At 51.5% G+C, this 22786-nt stretch overlaps 1 protein-coding gene across 1 annotated transcript in view; it reads left to right on the top strand.

Moving 5' to 3' along the window:
* The window catches only part of PLXNA2 (plexin A2), a 180276-nt gene that overhangs the window by 137542 nt on the left and 19948 nt on the right, over nt 1–22786 (top strand). The window contains exons 14-23 of the mRNA XM_037410617.1: nt 1909–2026; nt 5648–5784; nt 8914–9081; nt 10400–10493; nt 12334–12573; nt 12756–12899; nt 14070–14304; nt 15791–15933; nt 17587–17855; nt 22512–22578. Coding sequence (XP_037266514.1) covers nt 1909–2026; nt 5648–5784; nt 8914–9081; nt 10400–10493; nt 12334–12573; nt 12756–12899; nt 14070–14304; nt 15791–15933; nt 17587–17855; nt 22512–22578 — 1615 coding nt within the window. The remainder of the gene's footprint in view (nt 1–1908; nt 2027–5647; nt 5785–8913; nt 9082–10399; nt 10494–12333; nt 12574–12755; nt 12900–14069; nt 14305–15790; nt 15934–17586; nt 17856–22511; nt 22579–22786) is intronic.

Below are 22786 nucleotides of genomic sequence, written 5' to 3'. Positions count from 1 at the left end.
AAACATTTACCCTGGGCAGATAACAGCAAGCATTAGCATGAGAGCTGCCTTTTAAAGATGAATACAGATAAAAGGACCCTCTTAAGGGTTCTGTGGGCAGACTGAATTCCAAGACTGTAATGACTCACCATATGCTCCAGCCACGCAATCTATCAGCCAGCAATTAGGTTAATGTTGGTGAAAGGGCCACTTAGCCCAGCAATCAGCACCCTACAGCTCTGCTGAATGTATCACTTTGTAACAAGGTACCTGCTGGGAATTTGGCTTTTATCAGGAATCGGGATCAAGTGTACCAGGTCACTTCTGCCCTGTCCTGCACCCCATCATGTCTGGTGCTGTATGGCAGCTGCTGCTTTACTGGCAAATAGTTGAGTATTCGGTGTTTCCCCCATGTATAGTGCTTGGAGCATCCTTGCTTCTTGTGGGAGAGAATCTCTGCTCTCCTCTCCTGCCCATGGAGTGTCAGGAATCACTTCACCTTGCTTTGTTTGCCCGTGAGCTGGCAGGGGCAGAGACTACTGTTCCCAAACCCTGCCTCCTCGCTCTGCTGCCAGTCTGCAGGAGGAGAAGTAATGAAATAGCAGGCAGAGGAGAGATCGGTGCATGGGCAATGTCTGGTTGAAAAGCAGAGAGAGGAGCACGTGGCAGATTAAGGCACACAGCTGAGAAGCTTCAGTTCCTGTTCTCCAAAGGCAGCGTCTCTCTAGGCAACCTGTTTTGATGTGCAGCAGTAAGGATTTTCACATTAGAGCTCTTTACTAGCATGTATGTATTTCATTAGGCCTCCTGGCATCACCTATGCATGTTATCTGCAGGTTCTTTTTTCTTTTAGTCTTTTTATTTTATTTTATTTGTAGTGAATTCAATGCTGCCGAAGGCAGCTGAAACGCTGCCTTCACAAATTAGAGGCTTTTATGCATTTGCACGTGATCGGCAGAAGCGTGAGTGTTGCCCCTGCCGCTCTGCAAAAGCACCTTCAGGCTCACGGGGGAAAGGATGCTCTGGCTCTTCTCTGGTCTCACTCTCAGGGTGCCGAGATGGCATTGCTGCATCCCCTGCCCCGAGGCAGGTTGCTCCTACCCCCAGGTTTCCAGTGACTGGGGAGATGCTCTTGAATTTGTCTTTCCAGTGTTGCCGTGGGAGCAAGCAGCATCCCTCCCCTTTAGGTACAGCCAGAGAGCCCTGCCAGCTGACGGCCCTTTAAAAACCTCTCCAGAACCTGCTGGCGTGCCAGGCACTGGCTTGGGCGCATCTCCAGCTGGTGGTACCTGTGCCAGTGCCCTGGGATTTCAGGGTTAGGCACCCACAGGGCGATCTGTTGTTCCCTATTTGCCAGCTGGGCCAGCTGTGGTTAACCCCAGCAGCTCTCCCTGTCTTGCCCTGCCTCGGGAGGTGCCCGTGGGGCTGAGCTGGACCACGCCAGGAGCACAAGGTCCATCTTTCAGTGCCACTAACTCCTTTTACCAGCATCAGTATGTTCCAGGTTAGCCAGGCCCGGCTCCCCTGCAAAGGCTGCTCTCCACGGCTGTCTCTATCATCCCCAAGCAGGTTTCTCCATTTTTGATTAACTGGGAGACTGCAGTGTGAGCTGTTCCCTTAATGAACTCATCTGTTACTCTAAGGACTTAGCACTCACTTTGCTACTGGCTAATATATTGCCATTAGTGCTCTGCTTTGCTCCGGAGTTTACAGCTTGTAATAATTATGTCTAATTTTGATTTTTTTTCTTTAAATTACTACATGGGATAAAAATAGACTCAGTAATTAACTTCTTCCAAAGAGGTAGATATCAAAGTTAAAGCTGGGGGGGAGGAAAGAAGGAAGAAAGCAATCCAGCCCTGCGTGGAGCTACACAGGGCACTGTTGGCACCTCCTGCCAAAGCCTCCCTGCGGCATTTCTGCTTCCAGGATCGTCTGTGAAATGGGGCAGGCGCTTCCAGGGATCAGCTCCGGCCCAGTGCTCCTGTGCATCGGAGAGTGCAAGCCGGAGTTCACGGCCAAGTCCACGCAGCAGTACATGTTTGTGGTGAGTGTCCTGCTGAGGCGAGGGGTGGGGGCAGCACGCGTGCCCCACGGGGACAGCCGTGACGCTCCACCAGTGCGCGTCAGATGCATGGTTCAACACCAGAAGGCAATCCCAAAATTGCCATCTTTTTTGCTGATGCTTTCCCCACTGCATTGCACAATTTTTGGTAGCCCACTCAACTGGCGCCGTTTTCAGGGTCTGGAGCTCACACAGGGCTACAGGATAAACAGGATTTAGGTGGGAACCTAAACCCGGGGCTCCCACAGCATTTGGTTGCAACTTTGCACCTCCAAAATAGTGACAGCCTTCTCCAAATTGTTAGGCTCACTTACTCCTTGCAACGCACATTGTGGTACTCCCAGGAGGAGCCTTGCACAAAACACAACGTTGTTCTGAGGAGTTTCTGTGCATGAGGAATTGTCAAGGAATTAGAGTCAGTGCACAAAATTTTCCTCTGTTTGTAATGAAGGGACATTGTTACTTTGGTGCTCAGTTAATGGGACCAAATCTAGATGCTGCTGCTTGCTGGTTTTGCAGATGTTTCTGTAGGTGTGTGTGATACATACAGGCACCAACAGGCCTTTTTGCACGAGCACAGAAACACACCAGGCGAGCAAGCGCCAGAGTCCGTCCTTCTGCAGCTCAGGTACTGAAGTCCTGCTAGAAACTTCATCAATTGCCTCTGAAACCTAAATATATCTGAGTTAGTTCTGTGTCTATAGGTTTAATTTTTTTTTCCCCATGATGCCCTTTGGGATGGAAGGGTAATTCCGCATCCAAATATTCAGGATTTTTTTTTTTCCCCTTCAAGGATGCTGGCTCAGTGTAGGCTTTCTCTGTCTGCCTAATGGAGAGCTGCTCTTTGGGTTGGTGGGCTTCCACTGGTTGAGCAGGTCATTTCTTTCTGTTGTTTAATTAGCAGCCTTTTGGTTCATAAACTTAAAAGCCACAGCTGGGGTTTCTCATATCTCCAGTTTTGCCTAAAAGGGGCTCTTCATCCAGCCACATTGATTTTGTGCTAGTGGAATCTGTATGCAGGGAAATGCCAGCACTTACTGATTGTCCGCAATTTGTAAACTAATTGAGGGATAAATCAGGCTCGTCCCAGCCACCCTCCCGGTGTTGTCAGCGACACCCTCCCCTGGGATTTCATTTATTCAGCGACATAGCAGGGGTGCAAAACACCACCACATTTTGCTTGAATCTGAAAAGAAAAAAAAAGAAACCCCTTTTGATCATCACAGGGCAGTGCCAGCGGGTCCCCGGGTTTGCCATGCTCGAAAGGCAGGTTCCCATGCGACACGGGGAGGGTGCTCTCTTGCTTTGTGTTAAATAATGACCAAGAGCCAGTGGAAGGTAATTGCAGAGATGAACCTTGGAGTAGCACCTTGCAGCAACCCGGTGAGCATACGCCGAGCATTATCAGCCTTTGCATTGTTGCTTCTGATTTCGAGCACTTACCCTGATTATATCGTTTCTTTTTCTCAAGCGTTTAAAACTTCTAGCACATCATTTCCTTTTGTTAGCTGGCCTCTATTTTTCTCTTTAGCACTGCCACAAATTCCATTACAGCTGGTTTATACCTTTAAAGTCAGTAGTAAAATTGATCGGTACCTCAAAGCAGAGCTCAGTTCTGACCCTGAGAGGGTTCATGCCTTAGTGAGCTCATCTGGTGCCTGACACAGCGCAGGAGCGATGCTGTCACCTTAATTACACCTGTTTTATCTGGGGAGGTGGAACCTTGGAGCTACTTTGGATCTGTAAATCTGTCACAATTATCACCAAATCATGAGCTGAAGACAGAAAATTCATATTCAGCTTTCAGGCCCTCATCTGATGCCGGCCTCGCCCCAGCCTTGGGTTATTTTGCAGGTCTCTAGGATGGGCCCCCTGCTCTCCTGTCTTTTCCTTGTTTACAAGAATGACTGCTCGGGGTTATAGCCTGAGTTTCTATTTTGGGCAATGCTTTGAATTTCCAAGGATTTCAATGCTTAGACAAGGTGATGCTCACACCAGAAACGTCAGGTGCTTATAGCCAGGAGGTGCTTATAATTGATTTGGAATGCAGAGGAGGAGGGCTGTGTTGTCCAGTATGTGTGCAGCTCCATCACTGGGGTGTGTGCGGGAACTGCTGGACCTCACGGGCATGTTAAATATGTTAAAGAACTGCTCTGTTCTGTCCCCAGGGTCCCAGGAGCAGACTGGCCCCGGGGATGGGGCTGGAGGGGGGAGGTGGCTGGCAGGGGTCTTTCGCTGTCTGGAATGTTCCCTGCATTGCAGCTTGTTCATAATTCACCTTGGGAACTGTAGCCAGGGCTGGGCTGGAGACTGAAGGAGGTTTTGCATGGGCAATCACACAGTGAACATCCTTTGGAGGGTTTTTGTGTTTTGATATTGCTCCTCTCAGTTGTATGAAATGCTCCCAAGCTTGCCTAGTGTAAAGATTGCCATTACCATTCATATTGTCTTGTATTGCTACTAGCTGGTGTAATCATATAATATCCTCAGCTGGAAGGGACCCACAAGGATCATTGAGTCCAACTCCTGACCCCAGTGAGGATAAGAGCTGTGAGCAGAGCACGAGCAGCTGAAGGACAAATCTTTCCCTCCTGCACCATTATTCCGTAACTACCCACGACAGGGTGGATTGTGTGGTTTTGTCTGGTCTATTCAGGAGTCAGGGTCAAGGAGGCTTTTGGTCTAAGCTGCTCTGGCAAATGCTGTGGCACCCAGAAAACACATGTTGCGTTGTGAAAACAGTAGAGAAAACAGGACAAACTCACTGAGCTGCCAAGCAGGTGGTACCAGGGGAGCAGAGCTGGGAGCCTGCCAGCCTTTGCAGATGAGAGTCATAAAGAGGGTAATGTGAAAGCATTAGCAAAACAATTTGGTAATATCCACTGATTGAAAACAAATAAAAATGTACCTGCTTTCTGCAAATTCTATTAAGGGGGATAAATAGCTATCCTGGTGCAAGGCAGGATAAAGACGTGGCATTGCTGCAATAACATCACCAATAAAATGTCGAGTGGGATCTCAGTTTGCCCACCAAGGATGTCTTTCCATCAGCAACGGGAAACAAGCTCTGCCCCTACAATACTGTCTCTGGTGGTTCATATTAAGCTGGAGCTGATGGTGCTGCCTTTTGTTAAAGCTGTGCGGTATTTCCCATTACCAGACCCTGGGGGGCGGGGGGGGGGAGGAAGTTGATGCTTTATCATGTTGGCAAACATTAAACATTTGGGTTCAAATTTCCATTGTGGCAATTAGCTTGGCTTGGGATATATTTAGTTTCTGAAACTGCAGTGCAAAGAGTTTACCTTTGTGTAAGAGCAAAGTTGAAGGTAAACACAGAATTTTGCCAAGGTTAAATTTGCAATCATTTTGCAGAGACGCGTCTCTCTTTCAGAACTGGGTTTGAAAATCTAGCAGATTTGTCAGAGGTCCAAGACGCATCCCTATTCTGCTTTTCCATTTTATAAAAGATATCCCCACTCAGCCAAAGCATGAGGATGCTCAGGGGCCGGTGCTCTCTGGCTGGCACAGCCCTCGGGCACCCTCCCACTGACCGCTCCGCTAGCAGCAGGCAGGAGCTCTGAGTTTGTCCTTTTCTTTCTCCAGACCCCAGCAGTGAGTTTTCTGAATCCCAGCCGCGGTCCAGAGTCAGGAGGGACGATGGTGACCATCTCCGGGCACTACCTGGGGGCTGGCAGCCGCGTGTCCGTGCTCCTGGGAAACCAGACCTGCGAATTCTACGGGTAAGGGGCCGAGCTGGGCCAGTGCTGCCAGGGCTGCACCACTGTGTATCTGCTGCAGCCACGGCAAAAATTCCTCTGGGAACCCCTGAAGGCTCCCATTCCCTCTTTTATTACATGAAACCATCGTCTCTCTTACTGTGACCAATCCTTGCTTGGCAAGGGGGCGGTGGCATCAGTATTAGTGCTGTCTGTTACTTCATTTTAGTGCAGTTACGATGTTAACTGGTCCAAAAATCTTGGGCAAACATCACCGTGATTGTAAAACATTTCTGGTAGTCATCAGTACCTGCCCCCAACCTGGTTGATTCTGAAGAAAATGCGACGTTTATAAGAAACATCTAGTTTTGCTTTTCACAGATCAACGGCTTGAATTACTTCTATTGCAGCCACTGCTGCAGGTGCCTTAACCTCCTAGAAATGGTCTGAGCGAGGGGTGGGCTTCTGCGTGGCAGAACAAACTGAGGATGTGCACACACCTTCTGCTGAGAGACTTGCGCAGCCATCCATCTCCTCTGGGATTTCTATGGCAAATTTGCTTTTTACCCAGCAGTGTAAACACAGAGCTGACATTTGCAGGGTTTAATGGGTTTTCTTGGGGCTTAGTTAAAAGAAGATACATGCAGCATACATCTGTGTGCATCACATACACATCCCTGCCCCGTACACAGGTGCCCTGAAGCAGCTGGCAGTACGCATTACATAGCGTGGGCGCAGCCTGTGCAGGAACCTAAGCGAAGTGGTGTGATGTGCAAAGGGATTCTGCACGTCAGATCTTCACTCAGGCTTCCCAGGAGGAGCCGAGGAAGTTTCTGGGAAAGTAAAGACGCCTGGAGGTGAATTTCTCATCTGGAAGACTGAGAGGTTCTCCGATACGGGAGCTGTGGGCGTTCAGACATGGGACATGTGGGGATATTGGCGGTGCTTATTCTACGTCCATCCTAGAATGGTGCTTCAGGTGGTCTGGCCATGCCAAGGTCTTCAAGTGCTTCAATTCTCCAAGTGCTAAGCACTGTAACCGACCCATCAATATTTCTTCCCGTCTCCAAAGCAAAGATGCCAGATTGCTTCCTCAAATGCACACGGGTAACAGCATTACCACGAGCAGATGCAGCCTGCAAACTGGCCTGAGAGCAAAATCAGCCCTGTAATATAATCCCTTAAATATATGATTATATTCAGGCAACCTGCAGTCACTGACCTGCAAAACCTGGAAGAGTTTTCAATTCTCTGTGTGTTCTAATTACAGCAGGCAAGCAGAAACTTAAACAAAGCAAGCGGCAGTGTATGAATGGCACCATCCTTCATGTGGGGTCACGCTGTGCACTTTGTTTTGCTTGGACTGTTTTGAGGCAATGAACTTCAATTGTACTCGAGGGTGTGGGGGAGCCTGATTAGATGAAGCAGTTTCTAATGAGATTCACTCTAATTACAGCTTCCCCCATTCTCCCCTCTCTGATCGGAGGAGTGGGTAGATTCACCATGACGACATAATAATAGCACAGAAAGCTAATTAACTGATCACAGGGAGCTGAGAGCAGCTCTGCCAGCACCGATGCGTCACTCTGGATCTCACGCCGGAGCTAAGCAGGCGCGGTGGAGACTGGCAGGGCTGAGCGGCTGCGCCGGCACGGGGTGGCAGAGCCGGCAGCAGGCAGGCAGGCAGCTCTTCAGCTGCACAGGAATGCAGGAGAACACTCTGAGAATCAGCAAAAAAGATGGAGAAACACGGTCCTCGCACAAGGATGCCTTCATGGTTAAATTACACCTAGGTGGAAAGTGAGAATAAGATGAAGGAGGAGGAGGAGGAGAGCAGGATGGGGTAGACATGTAATTGCAAGAACAGAAACAGTCACGTCCAGTTTGTTTCAGGTATTTTAGGAGGCTGTTTCTATTCCCTCTGTTGTGGTGGATGGGTGTGCCAGGGTGAGAGCTGGGAGCATTGTGGTACCCGCTTTTCGATACCCCCCTGGAATGCCCAGGGCTGAGTAATGTGCCCGTGCTCCTTAGGGAGGGCAAGGAGTGTGTAAGGGCCCTGAAGAGGGGACCACGCAGCATCCCCTTGCCTGGGTACCAGACACCAGTGCTTTGCCGGAAGCAGATGCGGGGCGCTGTACTTGAGCCCCAGACACCTCCACGAGTTGCACAGCCTCTGAGGAGGGTGAGGATGGTGAACCCAGGAGTGCCAGTTTTTTATTTAAGTGCCAAACTGTCAGCAAGAGGCTGAAGATCTCCCTGTCATCTCCCCCGTGAGAAGCCAAAACTTACTGAGCCATGGAAACAGCACAGCCTTTTTGGTGAGCCGGCAGCAGGTTTGGGCAGGCGGGATGACCCATGGGTACAGGGACACTGGCCTTCTAGGGATGTCACTCAGGCAGTTTTTGTAGGAGCAGTGTCCGGGCTCACCGCAGAGCTGTGGTTCCTCGCAGCTCTGTCCCAGCATTGGGAACAGCACCACTTGGCTCCCATTGCCCTTCTCCATCCATCCACCCGCCGGTGCCTTTGTGCTTTGACAGCGCCTCGCTACCCTGCCGCCTCGACTTTCTCCGGGGCTCCAGTGGAAGCAGATGGTCTGTTGTGTCCGGCCAGCCAGCACCGAGGCCGAGGTCACCCCTGTGCTGACGGGGAGACAAAGCTGGAAGGCAGCGGGGACGGTGGCATTGCCCTTCCCAGGCGGGGGCTTCGCCGGCTCCATTATCCTGCTCACAAGAGCCTGTGTGTGCAGCAGGGTGGGGAGGGGAAGAATTTGGCTTTTGAGTGAGCTTATGCATCCCATTTTAAAAACAACCATCTGTTTTCACACGCCCAGCAGAAGGCAGCGGGTTCACAGAGGGATGCAGGAGGCTGCAGTTTGGCACAAAGAGTGATTTCAGGGAGCCTGCGCTTCTCTCTTGGTGGACAGGCAGGCCCCCCCCCCGCGCAGAGCTCCATTCCCTCCCTCCCGTGCCAGCAAAGCCCCCCTGCCCGTCTCAGGGGCTCATCCCCTTCACAGGTGTCAGAGTCTGGGGCTGAGTGATGGCTCAGCCTTGTAGTGAGCTGCCCCGCTGCAGGGCAGCACCAGGACAAAGGGTTGTTTTCTGCCCCTACGCTGTGACTGCCCTTTTACACATCCCTGGCTTCTCTCTTGCGCAGGCGATCCATGAACGAGATTGTCTGCGTGTCGGCCCCGTCAGCCCACGGCCTGGGAGCTGTTCACGTCTCTGTCAGCGTCGACCGGGCGCAGCTGGAGCAGACCTTGCTGTTTGAGTACATCGATGATCCAAAGGTGCAGCATATCGAACCCGAGTGGAGCATTGCCAGGTAACGTGGGGCTTCAGCAGCGGCTCCTCCGCAGCAGGAGAGAAGCCAGCTCGCCTGGTCTGGGTCTCCTCTCAGCATATGCTGAGTGAGGCTAAAAGAGGGTCTATCTGGAAATGCACATCCCACCCAGCATCCTGGATTTGTCAGGGATGGGTGCTTGAGGCGTTTGCATTTACCCCAAATCAGTTCCAGAGTTACAAAAGTAGTTGTGATTACCAAGGTAATTACAGCAGTAGCAGTCTGTGCCGGGATTCTGGGAGCACAAATAAAGCCAAGATCGCTTCCATCTGCTGAAGAAGTGCACAATTGCTCATTAAAGTTTCCTTCTTGTAGTCCTGGAATAAAACAAAACCAGCAACCACCAAGAAAGGAAAAAGCTGATGCTAATCAAAATGTACTGTTTACCCCAGATCCACTGTAGGAACGAGGCGGCCAGCACTGTCAGATCACCATGATGTTGCTGCTAAAAACCCTGGGCCATACTCCTCCCTGGTGTTACTTTAACGGTTGTGCTCACAAGGGCTGTAACACAGCCTTTCATTGCAAATTCCAATTATTTTTTAAAATTGCCCTTGAAAGAAGTGTCTCGCAGCAGGCTCTGCAAGACATTTGCTTTGAATCCAAATTCAAGATTGCATCTGGTTTTGGTGAGATGGGTTTGATAGGCTGGGCTGGACCGCTGGCAGAGGTGGTCTAAAGGGAACAGCTGGGCTCTGTTGTAGAGGTGCTGGAGGCTCGGGTGAATCTGGGCTGTGCTGCTCCAGTTAACACATGAAAGAAGCCAAGAGTGAAAGCCTTTGCTCAGGGGCACTGGCTGTAGGAGAATGGGGGTACTTTCGCCCGGGGGATTGTGTCCTCCCTGGCCCCGGTGGCACCGGGTGCACTCCATCCTCCCCGCTCTATGTGACAACTTGCTGCGTCTGCAGTCCAGATGCAAGTGCACGTCAGTTCCTTCACTGCACGTACCATTTGTCGTGTTCCTTAAAAACATCACTATGTAAATCATTAAACATTGTGACTAATTTATTGTCTTACATATTTAGTCTCAGCTCAGTTGATTTCTTTGGTCCCATTTCTCACCCTGCTGCCTTGCAGTGCCGTTGGGTGGGAGACGTTGCAGCCTAAACCTAGCTAACTTGAGACACCACTCCCAGCGGCTCAGGCAGAGGGTATTAATCCACCCTGTCACCTGCTGCCTGAAGTGTCTGCAGAAAACATCTTTCTGAGATCAACAAGTATCCTTATTGTTGAGCACAGCCTCCCTGCACAGCCCCAGCCTGCCAGATGCATTAATCAGGTGTCTCCTGGTTCTCCGCAGCGGACACACGCCTCTGACCGTCACCGGCTCCAACCTGGATGTGATCCAGGAGCCCAGGATCCGTGTCAAGTACAACGGCAAGGAGTTTGTCAACGTAAGTAGGTGCCAGCGCGGGGCTGCCGGGAGCATCCCCAATGTGCTGCCACACGGCGGGTCCCCCCACCCGGATGCACACATGCGGTTACTGGTCCCAGTGCTCTCTGCGTGGTGGGGCTTGCTGTGGTGAAAGCTGCCCTGGGGGTATTTCCCTACACTTACACAAACTGGGGACCCTGGAAAGAGGAATTCTGACACGCAGAAATGGGAAATTACTTCCTCAGCAACACAGTAACTGCAGAGGAGTTTCCAAAGGTAGAAATGGAGGACTCCGGTTTAGGTCACCTCCATCACCTCAAATTCTGTCTTGGGTCAGGTAAACTTGTTTCACTCCTGAAATTCCCCCTTTTGTCAGAGCCCCTGTGCCAAGAGCTCTCCTTTCCCCAGCATCCTTCCGTTTCCAGTACCTAGCTCAGCTCTATGGGCATGTTAGGATGGAAAGTCCAAGTGTAGCAGTCCCCACCATTCCCAGCTGTTCCACACTTCCCATTTTAGTCTTGCTCTTTCTGTAAAAGCCCAAAGCTAGGCACTGAGACCTGCCAGCTCCGAGGCTGCTATGTTTAACTAGTCCCTCCCCAGCTGCCTCTCTATAAATAAACCTCCTATTGCCGGAGCCCTGGGCCCGGCATGCCTGCGCCAGCCCAGGGAGGGAAGGGGAGAGGGGAGCTGCTTCTGAACGAGCAGCTATCGGGCCACTTTTGCAGCTTGATGGCCGCAGTAAGGCCAGGTGCTGCTTCCCTGCACCCTCCTCGCCAGGTGAAGGATGCTGGGCATGGGGCTCTGGGTGTTATTTTTATGCCTCCTTCCCCTCCTCCCTCCTATCACCCTGATGTTCCCAAAGCAAGGGGTTGGTAGCAGAGGTTGGGGCTGATCTGGAATTTCCCTTCTGTCCCCTATCTGTACTGTTTTAGTCCAAGAGTGAGAAACGGGAATGAATCCTCAGCTAAACGGAAGCTAAGCGATGGTCCTGTGTGCTAGAAATAAGAACTGCACCTCCAAGACCCGCAGAAATTATTTTGACTGAGTAAAAGTGAAATATATTGTTTCTAAGCAGTGATTTCTCTGACTGAATCTGTATTATCTTGGAAAGGGCAAATCACTTATCAGTCTTTTCCTATTCCCTTTCTCCCTTCCCCTCTGAAGACCCTTTTCATCTGAGCTCTTTTTAAAAAGACATCTAATTTTGTTGCTAGCAGTTGCAGTTACAGTGCTATAAAAATAATTCTGAAGACACAAAATTGAGCGAAATTAAATCTTCTACTTATGGAGGGAGGCCAGACGGTTGGGCTCTTGCTGCTTTATAAGGCAAGAGTCTCATAAATCAGCCAGTTCCCTGCTTCCAGGGCTGGAGGAGCCGTGGCTGTCCCCAGCCCGGCAGGAGATGACCTTCGTGTTACCTCCAGCCCACAAGCATCAGCTGATCATTCCTCTCCCTCCCTGGCATTTGGGAATTGCCTCTAATCATCAGTTTGTAGTAGGGACCAGATATTTGCCTTGGGCCTGTTTCAAAGCTAGCATTGCTGAAGAGGACACAACTAGAAAGGGAAAAAAAAGAGAAAAGAAAAAGGGTTAAGTGATCTGCTATGCATGCCTCTAGCTCCTTTGAAAGCTGCTCAATTCCAGGCTCACCCTCCCTCACTGCACCAGTGCCTTCATGCTGGCCAGAGGGGAAGCAAATTCCCCCAAACTATGGCTGTAATGCATCAAGTATGGATTAAAAATTTCGAGCTAAACTTGAACTCGCTGGATTTTCCAGGGAGTATTTAAGGAATCAGAACATTGTTCAGGTCAGGATCAAGTTTTCTCTGCTGTCTTTCAAAGCATCGCCTTCCTCGCAGGTCTGCAAGGTGGTGAACGCCACGGCGCTGGCCTGCCTCGCCCCCCCCCTCACCCCCGACTACCGACCCGGCTTGGATGCCGTCGAGCGGCCGGACGAGTTTGGGTTTATCTTTAACAACGTGCAGTCCCTGCTAGTCTACAACGACACCAAGTTCATATACTACCCCAACCCAACCTTTGAACTCCTGAGTCCAGCTGGGGTGCTGGAGCAGAAGCCAGGGTCACCCATCATCCTGAAGGTAAGGAGACCCCTACTCACCCGTGGGAAGAGGCAGAAAAAATTTCAGAGAGGAGTTTTAGGTCCCCTTTGGAGAATAGGTTTTGCTAAACAGAGTCCTGTCATTTGCACAAGCGGGGAAGGAGATGAAAACTGGAGAAATGTGCTGCATCTTTGTACAGTCTCCTCTCCCCTTGTCCCTAGGGCAGAAACCTGTGCCCACCCGCTCCGGGAGGAGCAAAGCTCAACTACACCGTGCTGATCGGAGAAACGCCCTGCGCTGTCACCGTCTCCGAGACCCAGCTGCTGTGCGAGCCACCAAATCTCACCGGGCAGCACAAAGTGATGGTGAGGGACCAAACACTCCTGTCAGCATCCCTCCCCTCCCTCCTTCCCACCCTTTCTCCTCCTCCAGCTCCCTGACATACTCAGATATTGAGTGTGATTTCTTGTCCAAGGACCGATAGGATTTTAGATCTTTATGGCTGTCGAACTGGCAGCTTAAAATATTGATGTGGATTAGCAAGGAGAAACTTCTTCCCCTCCCTGAAACTCACCAGCTATTATCAGAGACTTCTAGAAGGAACAAATCTTTCCGATGGTGCCTTCAGTGCCAGGCACCTTCCATTCCCTGGGGCTGCTTGCTCTTCCTTCAGTAGGCGAGACCGTTTTCAGCGGGCTGTGTTCTCCCTCCTGTAGGGATTTTATCAGTCCTTGTAGCCAGACCTGACCTGCTAAGTGAATGGAAAGGCTTTGCCTTTTCCCGAAGCAGAAGCAGCCAGGGACATCCAGACACTGGAGCGGTTGGATCAACGGCCTCATCCAGGATAACAGTTGGTGTCTTCCTCTGCTTTGGTTTTGGGCATTGCTGCTTCCCCTGATCCACTCGCAGACCAAGCTCGCAGCTGCTGAAGTGCTTGAGTAGAGCCCAAATGAGATTGTAATTGTGATTTATTTCCCTTTAAGTTCAGCATCCAAAACATATTCAGATTATCGCAGTGTGATTCACAGAAGCGCAACCTGGCTGAGAGCTGCGTGCATCTGTGGCCGGGGCACATCCAAGAAAAGCCTGTCCTGGCATTAACCTCCGCCGTGTTTGCTCTGTAGCTTTCACCTGGGGCTTTCTCTTCCCTTCTCTGTTCTCTCTTTCCAGTCGCTCTGGTTTCTTGTCAGTGAAATTATCACTGGGTTGCTGATGTCCACGGTTTACAAAAGGGAGTTGAAAGCTTATAAAATGAAAGTCAAATGGAGCCATCAGATAATAAGAACAAAACACAGATAGTGAAGGGCTGGCACATTTATCATGACTTGAAGCCTCCTTGTGTTCACATAAGCTGCACCTTCTGTGTTTGAAGGCAATCAGAATTACTATATTCTTGGCTGAACCAGAGGTGGTTCAGTGCCTCCTTAGGGGTCTGTGCAGCCCCTGCGGTGCGTGCCCTGGCTGGGGAGGACGGGGCTGTGGGACAGGCTGACACCCTTACCTAAAGCTGTGGTTGTCTCTGTTGTGCTTTGTAGGTGCGTGTTGGTGGTATCATCTTCTCCCCTGGTTCAGTGAGCATCGCCTCAGACAGCCTCCTGACCCTGCCAGCCATTGTCAGTATTGCGGCCGGAGGCAGCCTGCTCCTCATCATTGTCATCATTGTCCTCATCGCCTACAAGCGCAAGTCCCGAGAGAACGACCTGACCCTCAAGAGGCTGCAGATGCAGATGGACAACCTGGAGTCCCGCGTGGCCCTAGAGTGCAAGGAGGGTCAGTACTGCCCGGGATCGGGCACTCTCGCTGTGCTGCAGCCCCGTGCTCCAGTCCCCTGCTTTCCCCACTGGAACCACCCCAGTCACCCCATCTTTGCAGCGAGGAGCGGAGCGCGTGCCCTGCGAGGTTTGCCCGCCTGCCCTGCCACGGGAAGGTGGGCAGCGACAAGGGCGTCAGCGGCAGACGCGGCTCTGCTGCCTGGTGTGCCGAGAATGGGATTAGAGCTTGATCCTGCTTAAGCGACATGCCTGGATCGCGCTGCGAGGACGGCGTGAGCTCCGGGGTGCCCGGCACGATATGCCCCCTTGTCTAATGGCCTTTTAGTAGAAAGCTTTGAAAAGACAGAGTGAGATCGGGAGCAGAGGGGTCTCGGACCCCCGAGAAACAGCGTGTATCCCACCTGGGAGGCGGGAGGGCTGGAAAGCCGGGCCAGTCCCTCCTCCGGTCCCTAAGGTGTGAGCCCAGAGCAGTAAGAGTAGGTCTGAGGGATAGGAAGAAGCTCCTCAAGCATTTGCTTCTGGGAAATCTTGTGTGTTATTTGGCTTAGCTAGACCTGCCGCTTGCGGATTTCAGCACAGACAAGTCTCGTCCCTTGCAGCGAGGCGCTGAGGAGCGAAGGTGGAGGCGGGCGTCATTTCTGTAGCTGGTGGGCTGAGAGAAAAAGCGTTCTGGGGAGGTGTGCTGCTGCTGTCGTGTTTGTCCTTCCAGCTGGAAGGGAGCTTAGTGACTCGGAGAAAAATAAATAGAAAGCTGCAAATTTCATAGTGTGGCCTCTGTATATAGAGAGAGTTGCATTGGATTTGTTCGGCTCATTTTAAAAGGATAGCCTTGAAAGCAGAGGACAATAAACGAGATCTGTTCAGGAGAGACCACAGCCACGGCATGGGCAGCTGCCTAGCTGGGGTACAGAGACCTTCCTGAGCCAGTATTTCATACTTTGGAGAGAGAACACAAGGATGCCCATACAGCTGTATAACACAGTGATGTCATGTTACAAGAGGAAGAATAAATTCCTTCCTGACCCCTGCAGCAAGCAGTTTCTGCTTGGAATTGACCTGCATCAGATTTGATTATTTTGGCAACTGTTGATAGAGGAGGAGAAGAAGAAGAAAGGAAAATATGGGAGGCACCAAGTTAGGAAAATAGATCCTCATTTCTATCTGCAGCCTTTAAAGGTGTTTTAGGTGTATATACACAGGTGTGAACTGCATACAAATTAATAAGCATCTTTTGTTCTCGGCATCTGCTGTGTGTAGTATGTGCTCCCTCGCGCTCAGCTGCTGAGACAGAGTCTCCAGGGGTGAGGGTCTGTCTGAGCTCTGCCGCGAGGTCTCCTCCGAATGGGTTTCCTGAGGGGGCCCGTTGATGGTTGCTGCCATGCCCCCGCGGAGAGCAGCAGGCAGCCCTGCCCAAAGCCCCTGCCCAGCCCCAGCTCCCGGAGCCCACCGGTATTTCTCTGTCTCATTCTGTTCTCCCTGAATAGCTTTTGCAGAGCTGCAGACGGACATCAATGAATTAACCAGCGACCTGGATCGCTCTGGGATCCCGTACCTCGACTACCGAACATATGCCATGAGGGTCCTTTTCCCTGGCATCGAGGACCATCCTGTCCTGCGGGAGCTGGAGGTAACCAACAGGCTGTGCTCTGGCCCTTCGAGGTTTCCCTGAGCCCTCGGGTGAGCCAGCACCAGACCCTGAGGTGCCTTTATCCCTTCCACACCAAATCCTGCCAGAGGCGCTGGGGTTGGCAGGATGAGCCCTGAGTTCATTTTAACTAAGAAACTGGTGTTTTATTTCCATCGTGCACTGCTTCATTCCTTTCAGTTTCTTCTCCCCGGTGTTGATTTAGTTTTATTTTATGGGGGTTTATATTGCTATAGGCCAGCAGAGCCAAGTTATGGGGGTCTTTTGAAAGTCCTCCTTAATCACTTTACGGTGCAGGGGAAGGCTGTGCGCCTGGGAGCATCCTGCCTGGAGCATCCTGCCTGGAGCATCCTGCTGCTGCTGTTCCATGGCGTGTCCACGGGAGGGCAAGCACCATGCCCAGGCGCGGCCAGCTCCTGCCTGGCTCTCAGCAAGCGCCTCCAGCTCCCTGCTTTTTCCACCAGTATGTTGAATCTATACATAAGATTTTCACCGAGGATATAGAAAAATTGGTAAGGTACCAGGGGCCATCGGATCACCTTGCAGATGGGCTCTTCTCACCTGTGAGAGTGCCAAAAAAAAAAAAAAATTATCGTGCTTCACGAAACTATCTGCCGCCAAGTGTGGGGCTGCCATCCTCCATCTGGGGTGCCCAGAGGTCCCGGGCTCAGCGCTCCCTCTCAGAGACTGGCATTACTCCAGTAAATCCAGAAAGTCCCGTTGCCTTCACACAGCCCGGGAGGTGGCCCACATCTTCAGCCAGAGGCGTCAGAGGAAGAAGTCTTGATTGCTTGTGCTCCGTACGGCTGCGTTGCTTTTCCAGGCAAGCAGTACTCAGCATTAATGCATCAAAACAGATTCCAGTGGGCCACCAAGACCGAGCAGTTGCTGTGGAGTTGGTAAAACTCACCCAGGCTTTGAACCAGCCTCCCTCAGCCCATTCCCATGCCATTTTCCAGTCCCACACATTATGTTCGCTGTTTAAATTGCCAAATAAGCTGACGCTCTAGCAAACAAATATGAATGTTTTTTATTTGTTTTGCTCATGAAAAACAGAATTGCACAAGTGATAAATGTGTTGCCAATTACACAGTTGCTTAATTATGTAACGTTAGTAAAACCAATACATAAGTCTCCAAGATGTTTGGTAAAGTTGCTTAATGCAGTTCATCATTTTCGCTTGTAATGAATTACTTGAATCTGTAACTGGCTGAAAGCCTCAATTTTTTACACTTGTCCCATAATAAAGCAATAGCCTAAATTAGTATTTAATTTACTTACAAGAGTGTCACTTTTTGTGCAGAACAAGCAAAACTGTATGTCATTTATAGGGCCGTTAGCCTCAAAGCAGCAGCTTTATGGCATGCATAGAGTGTAGCTCGAAGCAATGATTAAGGCAAGCTGTGCTGAGGTGCTGGGGGAGGACAGAAAGGGTGACACTTGTTCAGAACTGGCCAGAGGCCACGTTCAGGGATGCTGAGACCCTGAGAGGTGGGATGCTGGCTTGTGCACCCAGGGTTAAACCATTCACCCTACCCCAGCGACGGTGGCATGCCCCTGGGGTGATGCAGGGCTGCCCTCTGGTCCCTTGTCCTCCCATGCCTTGGCTGATGGGCATGCTCTTCTCCACCACAGGTCCAAGGGAACGGGCAGCAGAGCGTGGAGAAGGCTCTGAAGCTCTTTGCTCAGCTGATCAACAACAAAGTCTTCCTGCTGACCTTCATCCGAACGCTGGAGCTGCAGCGCAGCTTCTCCATGCGCGATCGAGGCAACGTGGCCTCACTCATCATGACGGGTCTGCAAGGCAAGCTGGAGTACGCCACCGACGTGCTGAAGCAGCTGCTCTCCGACCTCATCGAGAAGAACCTGGAAAACAAGAACCACCCCAAACTGCTCCTGCGCAGGTACCACGGGGCCGGGGGAGGGAGGAGGCTGTGGGCAGGTCAGCACGGTCCCCCGGGCTGGCATGGCCACGCTGCTGGTGGCATATGGGGGCTCTGCGGGACAGGGTGCTGGTGTCAGCAGGAAAATGCAGCTTTCCATGGGGAACTTTGGATAAACCCATCCATTTCCGTGCCTGCCTCCAGGACACAGGCTTAACTCCACTCTGTGATTTCACAGATGGCTGAACAGGGTCTTAAATTGGATCTAAGAGAGCTATTACCTCTGCTGCATCTCCTTCTCACTCTGGCTTGGCTGAGAGCAGGTGACGATGCCAGTGCTGTCACCTCCACCATCCAACTGCCTCCTCCTTGCCCTGCCTGCACCCACCTGACCAAGCTCCAGCTTCTCTCACCTGTGTGTGCAGAGATGCCCGAGTGGTTCAGCAAAGGGGTTTAGCGCCTGTGCCAGTCCTGTGCAGGGCTGCCTCAGGGCACCATCGTGGCAGGGAGGTGAATGGCCCAAAAACCAGGGCTCTCCATCACCTGCATGCTGCTGGTACCAAGCAGTGATCTGTGCGTCCAGGCAGGGAAGAGGAGGCGCTAGCTCAGGTACAGCAGGGTCTGGAGGAGCAGGGATGCAGCTTTTTTAGTCATCTTACTGGGCTTGAGGCTCTTAAGGGCAGGAGTCTTCTAACTTACATGTCTGTACAGTACTGAGGGTCCTTGTCTCCCGTGAGCTGTGTGGTATTATTGGGGTGAGTACAGCACTGACCTAGCGAAGGAAAGGACCTGTTGGATGGGCAATGCCGCGGATTGCCCCTGGAGCCATCAGGGAAAGGCAGGCTGCCCAGCAAGGCTTGGTCCCCCTCCTGTTGGCAGCCCATTCTCCGCAGCCAGGATGCTTCTGCGAGCTCCACTCTCACGTGTCTGAGCTGCCTCAGAGGTATTTATGGGCTTTGTCCTCACAGCATCCACGTCTGCCTGGATGGAGAGCAGCGTTTGTGTTTCACAGCTGAGGGAAGGAGCTCAGGAACAGATAAGCAACTCACCCAAGATTGTGCTGGGAAGTGACAGAAATAAAGAGAAGAAAAAGTGTATATTAATGCAGGCAAGGTCAGCAGCTACCAGTAAAAGGCTACACCTGTTCTCCATGTCATAAGCCACCTCCGTCCCATGTCCCTTTGGGTTCTTGGCCAGCGGCAGGAACGCACCCCCATCGGCCGTGGCTGCGGCTCTGCTGGCATCTCGCTGGAGTGAGCAGGCAAAGGCGAGAGGAGGATTTCACGGCTCTAGCAAAATTTCAGGGATTCCTCCAGCCATAATGAATATACTTGACAGGAAATTGCTTTAAATCTGGCTGTGTTTGCAGAGACAATAACTCATCTCAGAAAAGGAAGCCGTCTTAATTTCCCCTGTGGTTTGACAAGTCGCTGGGAAAGCGTCTTCTGCCTCAGCCATCAATAATGACTTTTCACGGTGCTCCAAAAAATACATGTCTGGTGATCAGAGATGTGCCCCCTGCTCCCCACAGCACCCAGCACAGAGACGGGGCCGTGGGCAATGCCAGCAGCATTGGGGCTGCCTGTCCTGCACCAGGATTTAGCCCTTTCACAGGAAACCTGACCTTGAATGTTGCCCAGGATGGGGCATCTACCACCTCGCTGGGCAACTTGGTCCGGTGCTTCACCACCCTCACTGTAAAATATTTCTTCCTTATATCTAGTGTGAATCTACCCTCTTTTACTCCAAAAGCATCACTCCTTGTCCTATCGCTACAGGCCCTACTGAACCTCCGGCTGGAGCCCTGTCCCAGCCCTGTGCCCAGCTGGCTCCCGGCTGCTGCTGGTGCACAAAACAGCCCAGGCTGGAAGGTCTTGCTCTGACTTAATAAGCAGTGATCAGCCACAAAGTGAAATGTAATTTTTTTAAAAAAAATTTGAGATCTCTGGTGGCAGCAGTTCATAATTGACACTCAGTTCTTTCTCTCTTTCTTCCTCGTTTTCCCCTCTCTCTTTCTTCCATGACTACCCCTCGCGGGAGACAGCAAGAAAGTTGACATTAAATCAAATATCTGCTCCAGTTCCTGGCACAGAGCGCAGCACACAGCAGTTTGGAGACCTAGATATAGCAGGGAAAATTAATAAAATACATATTTATTTTTGGGGTTCTCTCAGCTCTTTTTGTTTAGTTTTGTTTTATTCCTGGTGCCTCAGAAAGTCAGAGGAGCCGCCAAGGCGCCGGTTGCTGGCGTCAGACTCCTTTGGAAAGTCATCTCTGGATCGTGCTTTGCCCTTGTTATGTGGTCAATATGAGAAAGGTTTTCTCCAAGTGGAGGGATTCTCCCCTGCCGTGTTAATCTTCAGGAGCTTATTTTTTATTTTTAGAGGCAGATCTCTAACAGTGTTTCAGATACCAGCCCAGCGACAGCGTATGAGCGATGCCTGCCGAGGGGCAGCACAAAGCCCCGCAGCAGCTATTGCTGCGGCTCAGCAGACCCTTCCCCACGTAGTAGAGAGAAAGAGAGGTCAGGCCCCGTGGTGGCAGGCAGAATTGAAGGGATGGCTTACCCAGCCGTCACCACCGATCCGATTTCAAAGGCAGAGGAGGCCAGGGAAAGTATAGACAGCAGACTTGTTTGCAAGGAGCCTGTGGTGCTCCTGCTGCACCCAGCAGCGTTGAAGGTTACAAGCAGCCCCTTTCCTCAGCCAGTGTAGGACGGTGATGATTAACTCAATTGCTGGCCGTCCCCAGGACCGATGCACTGCAAATATCTCACAGCGTCAGCCTGTGTCAAGATGAGAGTGAGATTCAGTGCTTGAAGGTAAGGAGAAATGGGATTTGACAGAGATGCTCAGAGGTGTTTCTTTTTGCTGTTGCATTCAGCTGATCTTTTATTTCTGATAACAAAATAAAAGGGAACAGCTAGATGTGGGAGTACCTGATACCCTTCTCCCACACAATATGCCCCAACTTCTCTGTCGCTCCACATTTCAGTTCTTTTTGCGGTGCTGGTGGCAGCCCATGAGCAGCCAACAGGGACAGGTCACAGCATTGCTTCACTGGCTAATAGGGAGGCTTGCTAATTCTTAATATAATATTCTATTAACAAAGTAGTTTACTAAATCAATATTCACCCTGACGTTCTAAATGTATAATTTTCTGAGGTTTTCACCTATTCTTTAGTTTGTATCACTGCCTCTCTGTTCTCTGTGGCTCGCTGGCGCAGCAGTGTGCTGGTGCTTCTCCTCCTTAATTGGGTGACTGAAATATTTTAAACAGGAGAACAATGTGTGTGTCAATTTGTAGGATGATTTTTTAGGCAGTTAATCAATTCAGGCTTAAATTCTTTGGGGATCTGCAGACATTTTCACAAATTCCTGGCAGATGTTGCAGTCCTAAGAGATGATGGATAGCGTGACCCCAGGTCTATCTGCCGACTGGCATCAGTTTTTCTTTGGTGATATCTGTGGCTCCCGTTTATGCTTCATCTGCTTGACTTTGGGATCAAACCTTGTTGCTTTTGTCGTGTGTGTTTTTCATTAAATGGCAGAGTTTTCAAGCATGTGGGATGCTGTGTAAATACATACCAAGAGGCAGTCCCTGATTCAAGGCAGCAGAGCACACAGGGGAAAATGGGGGTGCTGGGTCTGGAGCGGGACAGTGACCTGCTCCAGGTCAGGGTCAGGGTGATGGCAGAGGCTCGATGCATTGCCGTGCTTGTTGAGCATCTCCTGAGAAGGTTGCTGGCACAGTGGGCGAAGGGCAGTCGGCAGGAACGGCACCAGGAGCAGAGCTGCCGGCCAAGGGGATGAAGGCACAGAGAGGCGCCCAGAGGCAGCGGGGCTGCTGCCTTGCTGCAGGCTCACAGTGAAGGCATGGTCCCCGGCAGAAAGGGTGCTGCAGCGGGCAGGGTGCTGGATCCACCCCTCTTCACTTGCTGAAATTTTGACCAGATCCTGGTATTGCATGTGGCACGAGGAGAAGGCTGGTAGCGCAGGGAGCCGGGCTGCCCGGGGTCAGTTTGTGGCTGGCTTGGCTGCGGCAGAGCAGCTCTCTGCGTGGCCTCGTGGGCAGGCTGGCAGCCTTGCCTGCCTGCCTGCCTGCCCGCCCGCCCGCCTGCCTGCCTGCCTGCCTGCCACCAGCACGAGCTGCATGGCTGGCGCTCAGATGTGGACTGTGAGACAGCACAGCCATCCTGTCCCATCCCAAGGAAAGGAACTGTGGTGCTTTAAGGAAAGTCTCCTGGTCCTGCAGAGCCAGCATTAAAAACTATCATTAGGAACCATTGTATTTAAATTAGAAATAATCTTGGGCACAATGTGGGGAGAGGACACTGGGTGGGACTGGGGAGAAAGCTGTAATTTCCCTGCCATTGTCACTCTGCTGTCCCTGATTGCCAGGAACTGCTGCAAATCCCAATGATTTACCGAGCCAGGCTGTAATTTGCACCACGTGCAACAAGCCGAGTGTCACCAGGCTCCCCATCACCAGCCCCATCAGGGCTGTCAGCTGGGCAAGCTGCTGTCAGCTCGGTGCAGCAGAGGGGGGGGCCCTGGTTTGGAGCACCACGGCAGCTGTGTCAGGGTGCAGCCAGGTGGTGCCACCCGAGGAGATCTGGGGCCTCTGGTGTGTGATTTGGTTTCATGTGTAACATGCGTGTCCTCCGGGCTTCCCTAGGACCGAGTCCGTGGCTGAGAAGATGCTGACTAACTGGTTTGCCTTCCTCCTCCACAAGTTCCTCAAGGTAAGGAGGGATGGAGCTGAGATCCTGCTTTGCTGTCTCACCCACCAGCCATCCCCAGCGTGAATCCGGGCTTGAAATTCTTCAGTCAGACTCCAAGTCAAAAGATGTAGTAGCAAGGCAGGGGAGGTGGAAATTTGCTCAGAGATGCCTACAGCTGGGGCTGCTGTTACATGGGCTGAGCCAAGCTGGCACGGCCTCCGTGCTCAGC

Source organism: Falco rusticolus, chromosome 17 (genome assembly GCF_015220075.1).
Source record: "Falco rusticolus isolate bFalRus1 chromosome 17, bFalRus1.pri, whole genome shotgun sequence".
Classification (NCBI taxonomy): domain Eukaryota; kingdom Metazoa; phylum Chordata; class Aves; order Falconiformes; family Falconidae; genus Falco; species Falco rusticolus.
Note: the sequence above shows the minus strand (reverse complement) of the source record. Positions and strands in the feature narration are given on the sequence as shown.